Source organism: Mytilus californianus, unplaced genomic scaffold (genome assembly GCF_021869535.1).
Source record: "Mytilus californianus isolate M0D057914Y unplaced genomic scaffold, xbMytCali1.0.p SCAF_6, whole genome shotgun sequence".
NCBI classification, from domain to species: domain Eukaryota; kingdom Metazoa; phylum Mollusca; class Bivalvia; order Mytilida; family Mytilidae; genus Mytilus; species Mytilus californianus.
The window spans coordinates 102,542,882-102,560,255 of NW_026262712.1; the positions used below are offsets into that span (position 1 = coordinate 102,542,882).

The following is a 17,374-nucleotide window of genomic DNA, read 5'->3' on the forward strand; positions in this document are numbered from 1 at the left end:
AAGTGTGTTGTTATCTTGTGTTTTTACACACACATTCATTAACCCCGCAACATTCTTTTTGTGCATGCCCAAAGTCAAGTACCGGTTATCTAGTTGTTTTCGTTGTCGTTGGTTGCTGTCTGTCGTAACTGTTTAGTTCATAGTTGTTAATTAAATGGGTTGTTGCATTTTGGTTTTCTCTTTTGAACTGTTTTATATTTTGTCAAACCGGGGCCTTTTGAAGCTTACTATACGGTATTGTGTTTTGCTTATTGTTGAAGGCCGTATGATGACCTGTTATTGTTATCATATATTTCCTTTGGTTTCTGGATATTGGTATCATTACGGATCATCCATATATCCTTATTTGCATAAAGACTGCTTCCCATCTGCATTTATTTGTTGAAATTACGTCACTTAAAGAAACGAAAATGACGAAACACACATCAAAGAAACTAGACTAACTTATAATTTGGTACGCCGGACGCGCATTTCGTCTGCACTAAACACCGAAATGTTTTAAATTTGTGCCAAATACGACTTAGGCAATACATTCTTGCTATTTGTATGTTGTATCCCTCATTTATCTAATTATCTTGCAGTTATTGAATCATTTCTTGAAATGTATACAGTACACAACAACAACTTATCAAACACAGTTCTCTTATTCAATTATACGATCTTTTGATCTATCTGCATAGTTGTAAAGTTACTTTTAAATCATATAAAAGAGTATACACCAATTGCACATGCCAACAGATAGTTAAAACCATTGTTGCTTTCCTTTGTCGTATTTATGCTTTATTTGGTGGTAAAAAGCATATAGGCACGTGATCTGTATTCCAACGAATACTAAACAAACTTATCATAGATATCGGGATCATAATGTATTATGTCAGAAACGCGTTCCGTTTAATTACGACACATAAATGGCACTCTAGTCTAAGCAGTTGGAAGGTGATCATTCCATACAATGTTCTTAGATGCTGTGGCAACTATGACTAAGGATATACATGCCTGGGTAGACAAATCTAAGTTTTTCGAAAGCTTTGATATTATGATCAGTGCATTTACTTGAAATTACTTAGTTCGCTTCCCTGATCGGGATCAGCATATTTATTTCGTTATTGGTGTGAATTACAGCTAATTGGAAACTTCAACACCACTCACCAAAACATGACTTGATTAATATTTTCAAAACAACATATACAATAAAAAGGTTAAACTTAGAATTGAAATTTATCCGTCCAGAGTCACGTGTACTATAACATAAAGTAATAATGACCGTTTTTCATTTATAACCTTGACATTAGAAAATGTCATGGTAACCTTTACAAGATTATTAATGACAAAGGGGGTAGATTATCCTATCCTAACGCTGATTTGTCTTTCCCTGATTGTTATTTTCCCAAAATTCTGTCTTAATGAGTATCATTTCTCAGTGTGCGAGTGTTTGCAGTGACGTCTCAGATTTTAAGGAACGTACAAAAATATTTTTATTGCAACATTATAACTGCAGGGATAAGGTATCATTGGTCAATTAATGCAACAGTGGTTTACGGGTATTAAAATCTCATGAACCGATAAAGATAAATCAAGGTAACAAACAAAAGCTGAAGGAATCGTATGAACTCCGAAAGGAGCAAGATCAGGTGCGTCGACAACCTATGTGTTTCCTGTTATGCATGCATCCCCGCCATCCAAATACAACTGGGAATAGGACACACATCGGTAAACAATTAGAGTTTAGACGACTCTAAACATGTCGCCTACGAGTTGAGACCCATACATATCGTATCGGTCAATCGATTCGTGATTGTGACTGTAAAACTTTTATAGTGTTGATATTATATGTTCTTTTATGAAAGGTAATTCAAATACATGTTGAGGAGTATTGAACGGTAAACTACTGCCTTTTTTTTTACCTTTTATATACAGTAAATGAAAAACATATTTTACAACTTTCGTGCGTCCTAGCGCTTTACTTTTATTAGAAATGTTCAACATAAACATTTGAAAATCAGGGAATGTACAGAAAATAACGGAATTGACTACTTGGCTTCTGCTAACCTCGAGGACGAACATTTTTTAACTAGAGTGGCGATAGAACCGAAAACAGTATGAATGCCAAATTCAACACAAAGTTCTGAATAATGTTACATTCTATAAACAGTAAAAAGCAAAAATACCGAACTCTTAATTTTTTTTTCTACGTAATTATAATACATGTTTTTGGTATTTTTAACTTAACTTATGTTAGCTTAAAATACGCTAATTTCATGAACATTTTTGCTACTTTAGTATAGAGCACAATCGTCTCCCAAAACAATATTTTGTCAGCAATTAGATAAACATATGTGGTAAAGTGGTATTTTAGGATATTTGTATTTTATATATCAGTTTGATTATTTCTATATTTTTAATCTAACTTTATTATTTCAGAAGATATTATTATTAATACTGTAGTATTATATTATTGCAGGGTTAAACTATACGGAGTGTAGATTTCAGGTTCGCTCAGGTGTGACTTTTATCAGGTGTTTCAATTGGGTTTTATTGGTATTGATTAGTTCTCAATTTTTTGGCGGGAAGTTTACATTTTCGTTATGGTCACCATTTTCCATGAATAGTAAATTGTTCCACTATATTCTGTTTTGGAGTTTGATTTTCATGTATATTGTTATTTTTAAATTTGCTTATTCAAATTTGGTATTTAACAGTTTATTGCATGACTGTTATAATGTATTACTAATGCACGACATATGCATTATGATTAGATTTGGTATATAGATGTATTCATGAAACAATAGAATTGGAGATCACTATTTCCGAACTTACAGCAGAATCCATTGAGTGTGTAGGTAAATGTAATATCTTTGGTTAGCTTGCTTGCTAATTGAAGCGTGAAGTCATTATTAGGTTAGGTTAACTACCCTCCTTTATGAGTAGACTAGTCAGACAGATAACCAATCTATCTGTCTGTAGGACTAGACTACTAAAAAAGGAGGGTAGTATACATAACCTAATAATAACTTCACGATTCACCTAAGAAGCAAGCTAACCAAAGATTCTACCTTTACCTACACACTCTGCTGTAATGAAATTATAAATTATTCTTTTATTATTGAAATGCATGGAAAAGTAAACAGTTTCCTTGTTCATAATTGTTAACATCATTTTTTAAAGTTATATAGTTATTCAATTATATTAAATCCATTAATATAATGTATTGTTATTACAGGGTAATATTTTGGATTACGATATAAACTTCGAAATAAAGAATCCGTAACCAATAGATTATTTCTTGTGTGTTTATTGCCCCGAAACATGACTACACATAAAATATAATAATTTGAATGAATTTACTGTCTTTCCATGGTCAGCGTGTAGCACATTTTTAAACACTAAGGCTTTATCAAAGTAAATAGATTCAACATTAAATTCTGGAAATTTGCGAAAAATTAGAATATAATTATCTCAAGGGCCAAGCTGGTCCCAAATACCTTGTCTTTTACGGAAAATAGCCATATCAGTGATGTTTCATGTCATTACAGGAGAGGAAAATTAGATTCGTAAATTAAAAGTGTGAAATGAAACTTCATGGTTCATTCTATTCTTTACATTCAAATTCTGTATATTCTATATTGACATTGCACGCGATCATGCCTTTCTGTATTTTTTATGACCAGTTATACCTTTCATATGCCAGAGGTTTTAATTTTCTTTTTAGTAGAACTTAAGTTTTCGTGATTATTACAGGTCGTTACAACGGTGTTTGACATTACTTTTAAAGTGCATACAAGACAGCATATTTCTGTTTCAACATTGTTTATTGATACACAGGTAAAACTATATTTGTTCTTTATCATTCTGTAGCATGATGTTGTAACTCTTCTGATTTTCCCCGTTTAACGATCTATACTCAATCCATAGAAAGTTAAGTTTATGCTCCTATCAGTTCTTCATGAATCCCAAACACAGACTGCAGTTATGCTGTTCTATAATTCAAATTATTACATTTGTGTACAGCATGTTGTAAATTTTCTTCTGTGTTAAGGTGTGAAATAAAGCAAACAGAAATGTGCTAAATTTACCAACTTTCAAGCACTGATCATTTGTAAGCTTGGTACAAATGAAATGTTGGTGTGATATACTTTCACAAGTAAATGCAATGAATAAAACCGAAGGGAATTGTAACATGTTTTATTGGTTCTGTTTTGCTATAAGTTATTTAATGAAACACATATATAGAGTATTGCTATCTAATCTAATTTCAAATATATTTTCCTTATCAAACAAACCTATCGAAATTCTCCAAAATGGAGTTATAAACTTGTACAGAATAATAGATATAAACTCTGATAAAATATTCATGTTTAATGGGAATATCTGGACAATAAATATGTAAACTGTAACTGTTCCGCATTTTTCATTTGTCGCATTGCTCAATGATTATGATTTTTAATTTGATCGAATTTCATCGTTTTCTAACTTTTTTAACTTTAGGACGTAGGGTTCAACATATTAAGGGAAAATATACGGTAGATAGTTTGGGTAATCTACATTTGGCTCCGACTGCGGACATATACTACACGTAAATAATTCATTTGACTTAACAAAAAATACAAACCCCATAAGTCGTTATGAAAATGAACCTAAATAAACTCATCATAGATACATAGATTAAAATTTTTTCTCTACCAAAAAATTTGTTTTGCATGCACACGTATAAAAATTGCGGTTTGTATCCAACACAATCATAGGTTTGAACGTTGTTTTCAATTTAGACTTGTTTATATTTTTTCGTTTGGGCTTGTATTATATTTGCCTTCGGGTTTATATGATCCGTTCATCCTATTTTGACTCCTCAAAATTCAAGAGTCTATCCTAAATTGAGGTAAATTATATGGCCTTCCAAATACCGTTTCGATTCCTAACATCACTGAAGAGACATTAATTTTCGAAATCCGGATATGGCGTACAAATGTTTGCACCTCATGTTTGCGATATACTATCTTTTCCGCAAGTTTATTGTTTTCTGTTTGGTAATAAATTATTATAAGATCCATTTTGTTACATCTGGTGATCCGTTTATTTGCCAATCGACAATGGCAGTCAGCAGGGGTTAAGAACATCAGTTGTTCGACCTGCTAGTCAAATGCGTTTTGTTGAAATATACTTTTTCACTTTTTTAGTCTTTTGGAAAATGTTATTTGTGCTGTATTTAGACCCCTCTACCAAGAAATTTGTTTTGCATGCACACGTATAAAAATTGCGGTTTTTATCCAACGCAATCATAGGTTTGAACGTTGTTTTCAATTTAGACTTGTGTATATATATATAAGTACGTCTGAACCAACAACAGATTTATCCATCGGATCACCAGTAGTGATGGTGATACATGGCTGTGTACATTCTGTATATACAACTCGTCTAAACATCAGCCCAAGGCCAACACTGTTAGATCTGTAAATTTGCTTTCGCAAATGTTTTGTTCTTCCCTCGCCAGGATTCGAACTCATGCAGATCTAACATTGTTGGGCTGATGTTTTAGACGAGTTGTATATATTTCATTTGACATATTCGTATACATATTACATTACGATATTTAAAACTTGCTTCATTTTAGTATTGACAATGTTTTATTGGATAGCTAAACACGATACTTTTTTTACCCTAACCATTCCGTAATACTTGAGGTCTCGTTTTTTTTTTTGGTGAGATTTGTGTTAAACAATCTTTAGTTTTCTACGTTATGTTTACGGACTGTAATTCGTCTGTTTTTCGTTTGTCTGTCTTTCTTCGAATTGTGGATTTGATTACTCTATTACTACCTTATCAATGATTGTTTTAAATCATTTAAGAATATTTCTTAACAAAGCTGATCAACCTCTTAACATTATAATACATCTGATAGGTATTTCATAATGTGTAAAAATCTAGTATGTATTACTTCAAACTGAATACAAATCATCACTATGATTACATAATAATACGAAATACAAAAAAAAAAGAAGCTATATAAATGAAATTCAATTATCAGAGTTGACTGCAATTGAAAATAAAATAATGTCAGAAGAAGCCGATGGGTACTTGTCATAACATAGATAATATAAAGATGTCATACATCGTGATAAAGAATGACTTGAAATTAATTAAATTGAAATTCGAATTAACTATTTATATTAATTTTGTACTACTTATAATCATTCCACACACCCACTCACAATTTTGTAACTAGAATGCCAATTGGCAATCAAAGGCACACATGATAATTCAATTCATTACAATTATATATTTTTTAGAATCAAAGCCACATTAGACAAAGAAAATCAATTAATCCATTGTAGCCTTGATTAGAAATTTACTTTAAAACATAAGAATTATTGCGAAAAAAAATAATAGTCTTACTAAAGATTTACTTTTATGTTATTTTGTTTTATCTTCTTACATTTTTTGCGGCATATCCTGTGGTTGCCTTCTTTCTTTTCGTTATATGCTTATTTTCTTTTAAAAAAAAATCTTTTAATTTGTTTAAATTTTAGATTATTTTATTAATGGACGGACGTCCAGCAGTCACACTACAGTACAAATTTATCATATTTTTTTTTATTGTAAAACAATTATCTCTCTATAAATAAACTCAACAAAAAAGTTGACGGCCACTAAATTTATTTTCCATTACACTAGTACAATAGTATTAAAGTTCGTGTTTAAATATCTTCTGTAGCAGCAATGAGCATAAGGATGTCAAGGAGGAACACCAGTTTGCTTGATTATAGAAAACTGATATTTATGAAAAGTGAATGAAGTTGAAGTTCTAAGTGGTATCATTTCTTTAAAAAAATACAGGTTTTGGAATTGGATTTTCGTCCCTTAAATAAGACATGTCATAACATTTGCTTGGTAAAGAGTGATTCTGTTATCAAAGATTGCTTTCATTTGACTTTTTTGTACTGAGGAGTTTAAGCGTCTCATTTTAATCAGATTGCACAAATGTCTAGCAAGACTGTCTGAATTTCCAATAGCAGCTTGAAAAATTGTATCAATATTGTATCAATTTTCAAGAAGATGGGTACTTGAAAAAAACGATCATTATTTCAGTGATGTTGCTATTTAAACGGCTAAATCTGTACGAAGTGAAAGAGTCAAATGGTGTCAGAATTCATTCAGATTTACAGAAATTTGGTTTTTAGTGGAAAATGGTGATTTTTGAAAACTTGAAAAATGAAAATTATACAAAAACGAGATAATGTTGGGAATTTGCTGGCATGATATTGCCAAAACAAAATGCAAGTAGTCGTGTTTCTATTTTCCCTACATCCCTTGATGAGAATATCAAAGCATTACTTCAAATGGAAGTGAATCTTCATTTTTTTGTTGGGTATAGATAACATTCATTTTGAAATTCAACAGCTCCTTAACGCTAGTTGAAAGACATACAATTTCCGAAATATATATCTTTATTTTGAACAGTATTGCAAATGCCCCAATATTGTACATTGTTAATAATGGTACTGGTTACTTTCTACATGAGGATGATATAACCTTTTGGAATTGCTCCTTGTATCCCAAACATTAAATAAACTGTTTGAAGAGAATATATAGAAAGAACAAAAATAAAACGATTTGAAGGAAGAGAACCCACTTTATCCAAATTTGATTAAAAAAACCAGACGATGTAAATATGAAATTTCAATAGTATTACTTCTTTGAAATAAAAAAATAAAGGAAATACAAATGACAACTCGTGAGATTTACAGTACAATTTACAAATATGTTCGGGAAAGATCAATTAGATTTTACGATAGATGTATTTGAAACGTGTAGTACTCTAGTGACAATTAATCAAATTATATGCATTCACTGTTTCAGTTTGTTTGAAAATATTGAATTAATATCCATATGATTTCGTTAATTGCGTGGGAACTTGTTAGATACTGGTAAACGTTTGTTTTCTTGGAAATGAAACAGTCGTTATCTGACAAACTTAAGTTGATTATAGCTTTAATTGAGACACATGGATCATAGATAGCACGATAAAGAGGCAGCTAGTTTTGAAAGGTCAATCCATGCTTTCATCATATCATAAATGAAGTTTTACAAAGTGTGTTCAAGGGAATTCATGCTTCCTGATTACTTTAGCTAATTTACCAGCGTTTTGTGTTGCTCGTTTGAATGTTATCCAGTCTACATAAAAATATGAGCAAAATTGCAATTTATCATCCTTCCCTACCGCTATATCAGCTTCCTCAACATATCTGTAAAACTCGTATCCAGTTAGCGCGTACAAGTGAGGAGACATTATCAAGTGAGCTGGACTTATCAACAATTTCTCCCAACATATTGCCTTGTATTGTAATGGTGATAAGTAATTAAATAAATTCTTTTAATAAAATAAATTACACTTGCAGTACATATTTTACAATGAACCATTTCTTTTTTCCTAAAATTACTTTACATTCTGAAACGAGATGTTGATAAAATGGTGTCGACGGCTGTCTTGATAAGTTCTGCCGGGACTACTTTTTTTCAGAACTGAACTATTTGACCTAATTTGAACTATTGATCTGACCTGTATTGAGATCAATCTATCGATACAAATGTCAACAATGCGGGGGTGGCAGTTTAGATTATTAAAAACATTTAAAGTGAACATAAAAGTCACAGTAAAACTTATAATAAAAATTGATTAATTATGCACATATATTATACACTCCTAGAATAAGCATTTCATTTTAAATAATAAAATAGGGGAAAAAATCTACCACAAAACAACAACCCTCTTTCTGACAAGTCTAAAATACTTATTTCGTCTTCTAAAACAAAACAAAACAAAACAAACATACAAAATGGCTACTGACAAAGATAATGCTTTTGAAGACCAATCAAACAGACATTTTTTACTTCAATTCGGGGGCAACAAATGAAAGTCAAAGTCAAACTGAGTGCATGTACATACATGTATCACTAATGTCAAATTATTTGAGCCTGAATTACATATACCAAGTTTTCTCAAATTGCTTGTAAAACAAAGAAAAATAATTGTTTCATAAAAAAAGCACACATAAAACAATTTATTATCATGTTCACTGCATATTAAATTGGTATCCTGAAAAATTCCACAAAAAGTCACAATTTGATGTTTTTGTTGTGAAAAATGGTGTAAATCATATATCCTCGTGTATTGTATTTTCGACTTACTAACATATTTCTCCGAATTTCCCTTTTATATGTTTGAATATAGACATGCCTAATATTTTGAGGGTCACTAGTATACTTGTGCATAAAATAATTGTATCTGAAATATATTTCGATCTTAAATTATTCTTTTATTTGAGTTCATTAGATCGATGGCACGTTTGTTGACGAAAACTAGCGTCTTGTGTTTTCGACCTATCTAAGAAACTGGTCCAAAGTCGGAAATGACATGTCGTACAAATCCGGAACTGGTTAAAATTTGATGCCAATGTCTATATCAAATTATTTAAATTGTTAGAAGGCGATCAAACTTATGACTTAATGAATTAAATGATTACATATACAACTTTAAGATAAAAAATATTATTTTGATATCTTTATTTGACTAGTTGTACACATTTCACATGAGGCACTTTGGAAGCAAGTTTGATCTTGTATACAGTCATTTTTTGTTCAATACTTTAGTGAAGGCATTTTGGAGTGAGTATTGTCTGTAATTTCCACTGACAGACTGTTGTTTCTGTAAATTAAAATTAATCTATATTTTATTTTTTTAGTAAAAAGCTGTAAGGATCATGCAGATTTCCGTATTAAAAATAACTTTAAGTATTACAACTAACCACTTGACAGTCATGTGACTTAATGACCTGGATGTAAATTTCACGTGCAAAAAGTCCCCCTGCCATATTTCTAGAATATTTGTTTATTTTTTATAGATTCTTTTCGAAGGTAAAAAATAGTATTAGTAAAAGGGTACACAAATGTGATATCTGACCCCTGAGCTACCTAGTTGAATACACTGAAAGCATAATTTTTTTCAAGAACCATAAACATGATGTACCTTGTCATTTTAACTCCAAGTCATCAAAAGAATGATATATCAATGTACATGGACAAACAGAATACAGCGAAGCAATTTTGTGTATAATATTTCAAAAATCCAGGTGATCTGGTTCTGTTATTTGTCAAGAAAATATCTGACGGAAAATTTTGACATGTTTGAACCATTTATGTTTTCCTCAATGATAACATTTGGCAAAGCACTTATAGGAAATGGTACCCCATAACCTGAACCAGAATACCGTCCCAATGCAATTTGGTGGGGTAGTCCTTACAAAAATAACACCTACCTTCCTTGTCTTCTCACGTACAAATGTGGCGGGTACAAGGTGTGAGATGTCGAGGTATTTACATACAAGAAGGACAATTTACCAACATCTGTCTTTCGCAAATTAACTTCTCCTTTACGAATTACGACTACTTAAATATATATGTGTACTTTTAGTCTTGAAAACAAACAGCATTTTGATGTGTTTCTGGAATTTTTTTATGAAGCGTATGCTGTTCAGCAGTCAGCGAGTAGAACTTTTTTTCTGGTGATATGAAATACTACGATCTTTCAATATAATCTTTAATATTTCTTTTTTTGTATCATCTTCAAATATTATACTCTCATATATGCATTATCATGTACACGAAACATTTTTCTTCCTCTAGTTAATGGGGATATTTTACCCTGCGTATTTTGGCCACAAGGTGTATCCGCGGTTTAATATTTTGATGACGTGTGTTGCCTAGTCATAACAGAGACACTCTGGTAATAACAATTCCCGCGAAATTATTGAAAAAGGAAATTTTGATAAAAAACATTGCTTTGAAAGATGATAAAAATGTTATCTGAATGTGGATTGTATAGATATTAAAAAATATCAGCCCCCTCGACAGAATATGAAGCTAAATGGCTCGTTCGCTACGCTCACTCGACATTTAGCTTCATATTCTGGCTCGCGGGCTGATATTTTTCTATATCTACATATCCACATCCAGATAACATGTACGTACTCCCTACCATTATAATATCAAAACTCCTTCAGTTAAGTAAGTATATCTAGCATCAGGAAATTGATGGAATTAACTATTTTGGAGTGTCCAAAACTCTTTGGATGTTTTAGATAAATTACGTGCTTTCGATGGTCCGTTCAATTCAATTGACAGTTATAATTTTTCGACTCTGTACACTACGCTACCACATACATTTATCAAACAGAAGTTATCTTATTGAATTTGATGGTTCTTGGAAGAATCTTGTTGCAGATTTATATGCTGCAACTCATATAAAGCCTTCTTCTGTAATGAAAAAGGGAAATATGCTAGATATACTTACTGAACTGTAATGAGATGATTAAAGCTTTAAATTTTCCTTCTTGAAAACATTTATGTACGTTTGAGCAATAAAGTTTATCGACAGGTTGTAGGTATTCCTGTGGTCACCTATTGCGCCCTTTATGGCCAAAATCAGTGAAGATCCGTCTTAATTTCACTTGTTCTGTTAATTAATAGCGTTTGATTTGACAGTTTTTATGGACTTTTTTTTTCGAATTTGCCTTGGAGTTCGGTATTTTTGTTATACTTATTTTTTACATTTAATTGATAAATGTAAAAACACTTACCGTTTACTTGGTGATATGTTTGCTTTACATAATCAAGAATTTTTTAATTTTACTTCAGAAATTTACCCAAAGGAACTTACTTTAAATAAATTTAACACAGACAGCAATTATTGTCTTTTTCTAGATTTGAATATTGCATGTTCACACGGGAAACTATATACAAAAACTTGCGACAAAAGAGGCGATTTATCGTTCCCGATTGTTGATTTTCCCTTTACGGACGGGGATGTTCCTTTGGCCCCTTCTTATGTTTTGTATATTTCAGAACTTGTTCACTATGCCCGTGTCTGTTGTCGCGTTTCAGATTTCAATGAACGTAATTTATGTATAACTGATAAATTATTAAGTCAAGGATTTCAATACCACAAATTGAATAAAACCTTTGCAAATGCTTTCATGGAAACAAAGATTGAATAAGAAAGTTTGACTGTAGTTCTAATTAAAAACGGGATATCATATCCTAATTTTTACGGTGATGTTATTTATTAAGACAGTAAATTTAGATACGATCCATGTAAACTAATTCATCCTTTGAACAAACTTATTCTTAAAGGGTATCTATTTAACACAGTAGTACACTCCTTAAATATTGTTTTATTGGAACTTACATTGAATTTGTTTTTGAAAAATTAAAACATAACTAGATACATATTGTAATATATAGATATAAGAAGATGTGGTATGAGTGCCAGTGAGACAACCCTCCATCCAAGTCAAAATTTATAAAAGTAAACCATTATAGGTCAAAGTACGGTCTTCAACACGGAGCCTTGGCTCACACCTAATAGCAAGCTATAAAGGGCCCCAAAAATTACTAGTGTAAAACCATTCAAACGGGAAAACCAACGGTTTAATCTATATAAAAAACGAGAAACGAGAAACACTTATGAACCACATCAAGAAACGACAACTACTGAACATCAGATTCCTGACTTAGGACAGGTGCAAACAATTGAAGCGGGTTTAAAGTTTTAATGGTACCAAACCTTCACCCTTATCTGAAACAATAGTGTAACATCACAACATAAAAAAACACACTATAAAATATCAATTGAAATTGCTTAACTCAATCAAAAGACATATTAACACCGGTGAAAATACACTGAACAAATAAATTTGATCTATGATAAAATGCAAATACAAAATAAATAAACTAAGGGAAGAATAATTAAAGTAACATGTTATACCGCTGTGAAATGTTAAACAATTTAAGAAAAACAATATACTTGAACAAATATATCAGCCATTTGCAATTACTTTAAAGACCTGTAAATAAAAATAATTTTGTTGTTAGGTATACGTGTACAGTTCAGATAGAGAAAGGAAATATTTTTACAAAATAAATAATTTTGATGTTCATAGTACGAAGAAGTGAAAATGTACAGTTATGAGAATTCATTATCCTTAATCCTGTCGATTATGTTTACTTATATTTTGTCATTGCACAACGTCATGCGTTTCTCAGACTGTTAATGACGTCTCTACACTAAATCCGTTGGATGTGTACTGATTGATACTTTGGTCTGGGAGAACATGATGTATCTATTAGTTGTAATTGGCTTTTAACTAGCTTTCAGTACTCTTATTTCGGTTCTTGTGCTGTTACACAAGGTTAGGGGAAGGTTAGAGCGCTAACAAACTTGTTTAACCCCGCCACATTCTGTATGTGCCTGTCCCAAGTCAGGAGCCTGTTATTCAGTTGTTGTCGTTGGTTCATGTCTGTTATATTTGTTTTTCGTTAATTGCTCCAATATATATTTAGAAAAAGTGTACAATAAATCCAAATAAATGAAAACAAAATTTAATCATAAATACAAGAATAACAACATATATTGAACAACAAAAACATTCATCAATCCAGTAACTTGTCTGTTTTAAATTATTCTTGTAATCGTGAAAATGACAGACTGAGCTTCTACGTCAAATGTGTAGTTTGTAATCTTTATAGAGTTATACAAAATAAATATCAACAAAATTTAGGAGGAAATATGTAACCAGCTAAGGCAATCATCTATAAATTACAAAAATAGCAAACCTCAGAATATATTCCAAAACGTTCAATCAATCCAAGCGATAGGAAATGATTATTGATTGACTCTCAAGGTTCAGAGTTTGATCATACCCCTACACAAATTCCAACTATTATGACATTGACTCTAGTTCCTTCTAAAAATATCATTATGAATGTATGTATAAACGAATATCTGTATTTCATATATAGATATTGTAAAATATGAATTGTGTGCAATACACTACAAATTACCGATCAAATCAATTAACTCTAATGCCGTACGTTGTTTTACATTCCTTATCCAAAATCTCTCCAAAAACAATTCTGTGACTTTAACTAGCTAGACCATTGGGACAACTTACAGAATAGTCTGTAATGCAAAACTGTGATAAACAATGTGGTATGTTCCTTTGATCACAGCTGCTTACCTCAACCACACTGTACTGTCAATTATAGTGCTGATCAGTTGACTGAGATCCGTCTTGTGTTATCAGGAGTTAGCAAATGTCGACGGAGGTAATGGTCAGGTTTACAGTCACTTCAATGGTCATTAATAAATGACATTCTTCTTCTTATCCTCGTTCTGCTACTGCTACTTCTAGTACTTCAAAATTCAGTGTGTAGTCTTTGTCGAAGTAGAAGAAGAAGCAGTCGTAGGGAGGTTCAGAATCATCTATCAATCTTACGGAATGTAATTAATTTTAGGACACGTTTATTTTTTAATTTCAGCTACACGAATCTCAGGATGTATAGTGCCTATATAATGGTAGTGGGTGTAGTCGTCATCTGTTGTGTAGCACAGGACAACCAGGTGAGATAAAAATCTTATATAATTTTACGAAATACGTTATATTTGATAAAAAGAAGTACTGGACGAATTCTTTTTTCGTGTTAATGACCATAGAAACATAACATAGACATTTACAATTTCACTCCACGCGCACTGTTTCTTAACGGAAGATATTGGTGATGGCGTGTTTTTCAATATTTTCCTTTTTTTTCAAAGTGCAAAGATTTCTATTAAACATTATGACCTTTTTGTCTTAACAATGCCATAGGAACTCATTCTACACTAGCATAAGCTAAACATTGTTTCAAGCTGTGAAGAAATTTAGAAATGAAAGATTTGAAGTCATGGTATTTACTACTGGCGTATATAATCTACTAATTTCCGTAATGATTTATCAGAGCAAGTTTGGTGTATTATTAAGTTGTCATGTATAAACAACATGTGATAGATTTTGTTTATACTTTGCCAAAATGTAGTTCCTGTCGTGTTATATTGTAATTGATAGGACATTGAACTTGATTTCAGAAGAAAATTATCACATTTAAGTGAAGCTTATACAAGAAACAAGGACTATTATGTGACTAGAAAAAAAAATATTTGTGTTTTTAAATTAACAAAAAAGATAAAAACATATGAATTTCTTCGTTTTAATGAAAGTTCAACTTCCTCGAATAAATGCCATATTTGCTAAATTTATAAAAAAAAAAATCTGAACTGATCAGTTGAGTTCCGAGATGGCGGTGTGCCCCATTAGTTCCGTAAACTGAACACCATGAAAGTGAGCAACATATTATAGGTTTACTACGGAACGATATAAAGGGGCATTAGCTGTCAAGTTCATGTTCACCGATTTGACTCAAATTCTCATGTTTGATTAAAGAGGTACTAAAACGCTAAAATCATGTTTGTCTTATTCTAAAGTTCGTAATTAACGTTTAAGAATGCCAAAAAACCGATAAAATTTCATCTTGTAATTATCGAGATATTTGCAAATTACTGTCAGTTTGTCATTTGAACACCTGAACGATTTAGTAAAACACGCCACTACAACGCACTACTTATATCCAACGGAAGTGACGCACAGTGGGTCACCCTGATCAAATACGTGTGTTATATCGTATGCAAACAGATCACGGCTTGTAAGTAAAATAACAGTTTTGAAATATAACGGTGACAATTATTACATTGAGAATATTGATAACCATTTATCGAGGCTTGATAATCGCATAAATATTTTAATCAAATGTTTATAATTAGAAAAGTATTGAAAAATCAAAAGCACAAATCAACCTTTTTTCTATAAAATATTAATATGTGCATCCTAAAGTGGCGGTAGAAGCAACAGTAGAACCGTGCATGCTTTTTTCCATGGAGGAAACACGGCATTCAAAATAGGACACTCCCAACACGTGCTTCCAAAAGACGACGGAGTTCGATTTGTTAAATTAAACTATGTGGGTTTTTCTGAGCTACAAAAAAATAAAAATTCTCTTTCTTACGACTTTAGTTAGTTACAGCAGCATTTCAAAATTATATACGTTTATTCTCCAGATAATGTGAAGAATTGAGAACTGTCAGTCACACTAATCTGCTTGACTGGTTTAGCAAAAACCTGAATATGTATTGATAAAGCCAGAGACATATAATACATGTATTATATGTCTCTGATCAAGCTATTTCATTAAAAATGAAATACTGGATAGACTTGTAATTAACCTATACGGAGATTTAAAAATCAAACAAAATTTTTAAATGGAAATCAGTATAAGTATATATGATTGTCATAGTCCTTGGACCTTATGTAAAAATATTGCTATATGTGTCATATATACTAACGTTATATCAGATCCCAGCATCATGAGCATAGTCCTACCTACGGACGAATGTAGGATAGAAAGTCACAGTACAAAAATTCACAATTCAGTTTTTAGTTTAATTTTTTTTAATAAGAAAACATTTGTCAATATATTTTTGTATTTTTTCTAGAACTTTTATATATATATGGCAACTTTGTAAACAAAATTTATTCTGAAAAAAAAACAATAATAAAAAATAATTGTAAAGATAACAATTTGTCAAAGTGGCCTGGTACTTAAATGGTTTCATTATGACATAGTTCCAATAAATATATCCTTTTCATGCATAAAATTTGACATCTATTCATTACTCTAGGTTTAAATGAACTATTTCATAAATTGTAAAATGAATATATGCAAGTAACCAAAAAAAAAAATTGTAGAAATATTTCCTATGTTTTCAAACAAAACTAAACAAATAGTATGTGTGACTTTTGTACTATCAAATTTTGTTACTTTCTGTCCTGTAACTTTCAGTACGTTTGCCATCACAGGCCTATTTCATATGTAAATATATATTAATTTTTTTGTTATTAGAAAATAAGATATAAAACCTATATCGTAGAAATATAAGAGCAATAGAATTATTAAATAAGTTAAAATATATTTGAGCATTTAAAACTACAACAAAAACCATTGATATAAAATCTTTAGAAAAAGGGGTGCGCATTCCCAAATTACTTGTGTCCTAAATCCTGAATGTTATGATCACACCAATTTTTTTTTTAATAAAAAAAGTTATACCATACTGCTTTTAAAATATTGACCTTTTCTTTCATTTGAAATTTAAGCAATGACAAATAAATAGTTTTATTAAAAGACCATAAACCCACTTACTCATGGTATGGTATCAATATTTCTGACCTGACACTGCGTACTTTTTATTGCTTAATTCTTTAGAATTTAATATGCAATGTTTCCGGTTTTTTCGGGAATGTTCCCAGATAAACCATCATCAGAGGCCGACCTTTATGTATTTATTTCGTATCTAGTATAGTAGATAGATGTGTGACTGTTTCATAACAGTTTTTTTAATCTATTAACTACACGTGTATATAGGTCTACGTCGTAGCTAGTCTTTTTACAG

The 17,374-nt window shown here is 31.1% G+C and overlaps 1 protein-coding gene across 2 annotated transcripts in view; it reads left to right on the forward strand.

Annotated features, from left to right (window-relative positions):
- Positions 1–17,374, forward strand: part of LOC127705316 (uncharacterized) — a 44,227-nt gene that overhangs the window by 8,065 nt on the left and 18,788 nt on the right. Inside the window, exons 2-3 of one of the 2 annotated variants that reach the window (XM_052209635.1) lie at positions 3,739–3,822; positions 14,371–14,452. In XM_052209635.1, coding sequence (XP_052065595.1) covers positions 14,387–14,452 — 66 coding nt within the window. In that variant the 5' untranslated portion in view covers positions 3,739–3,822; positions 14,371–14,386. The remainder of the gene's footprint in view (positions 1–3,738; positions 3,823–14,370; positions 14,453–17,374) is intronic. The other variant, XM_052209634.1, reaches the window with a different exon arrangement.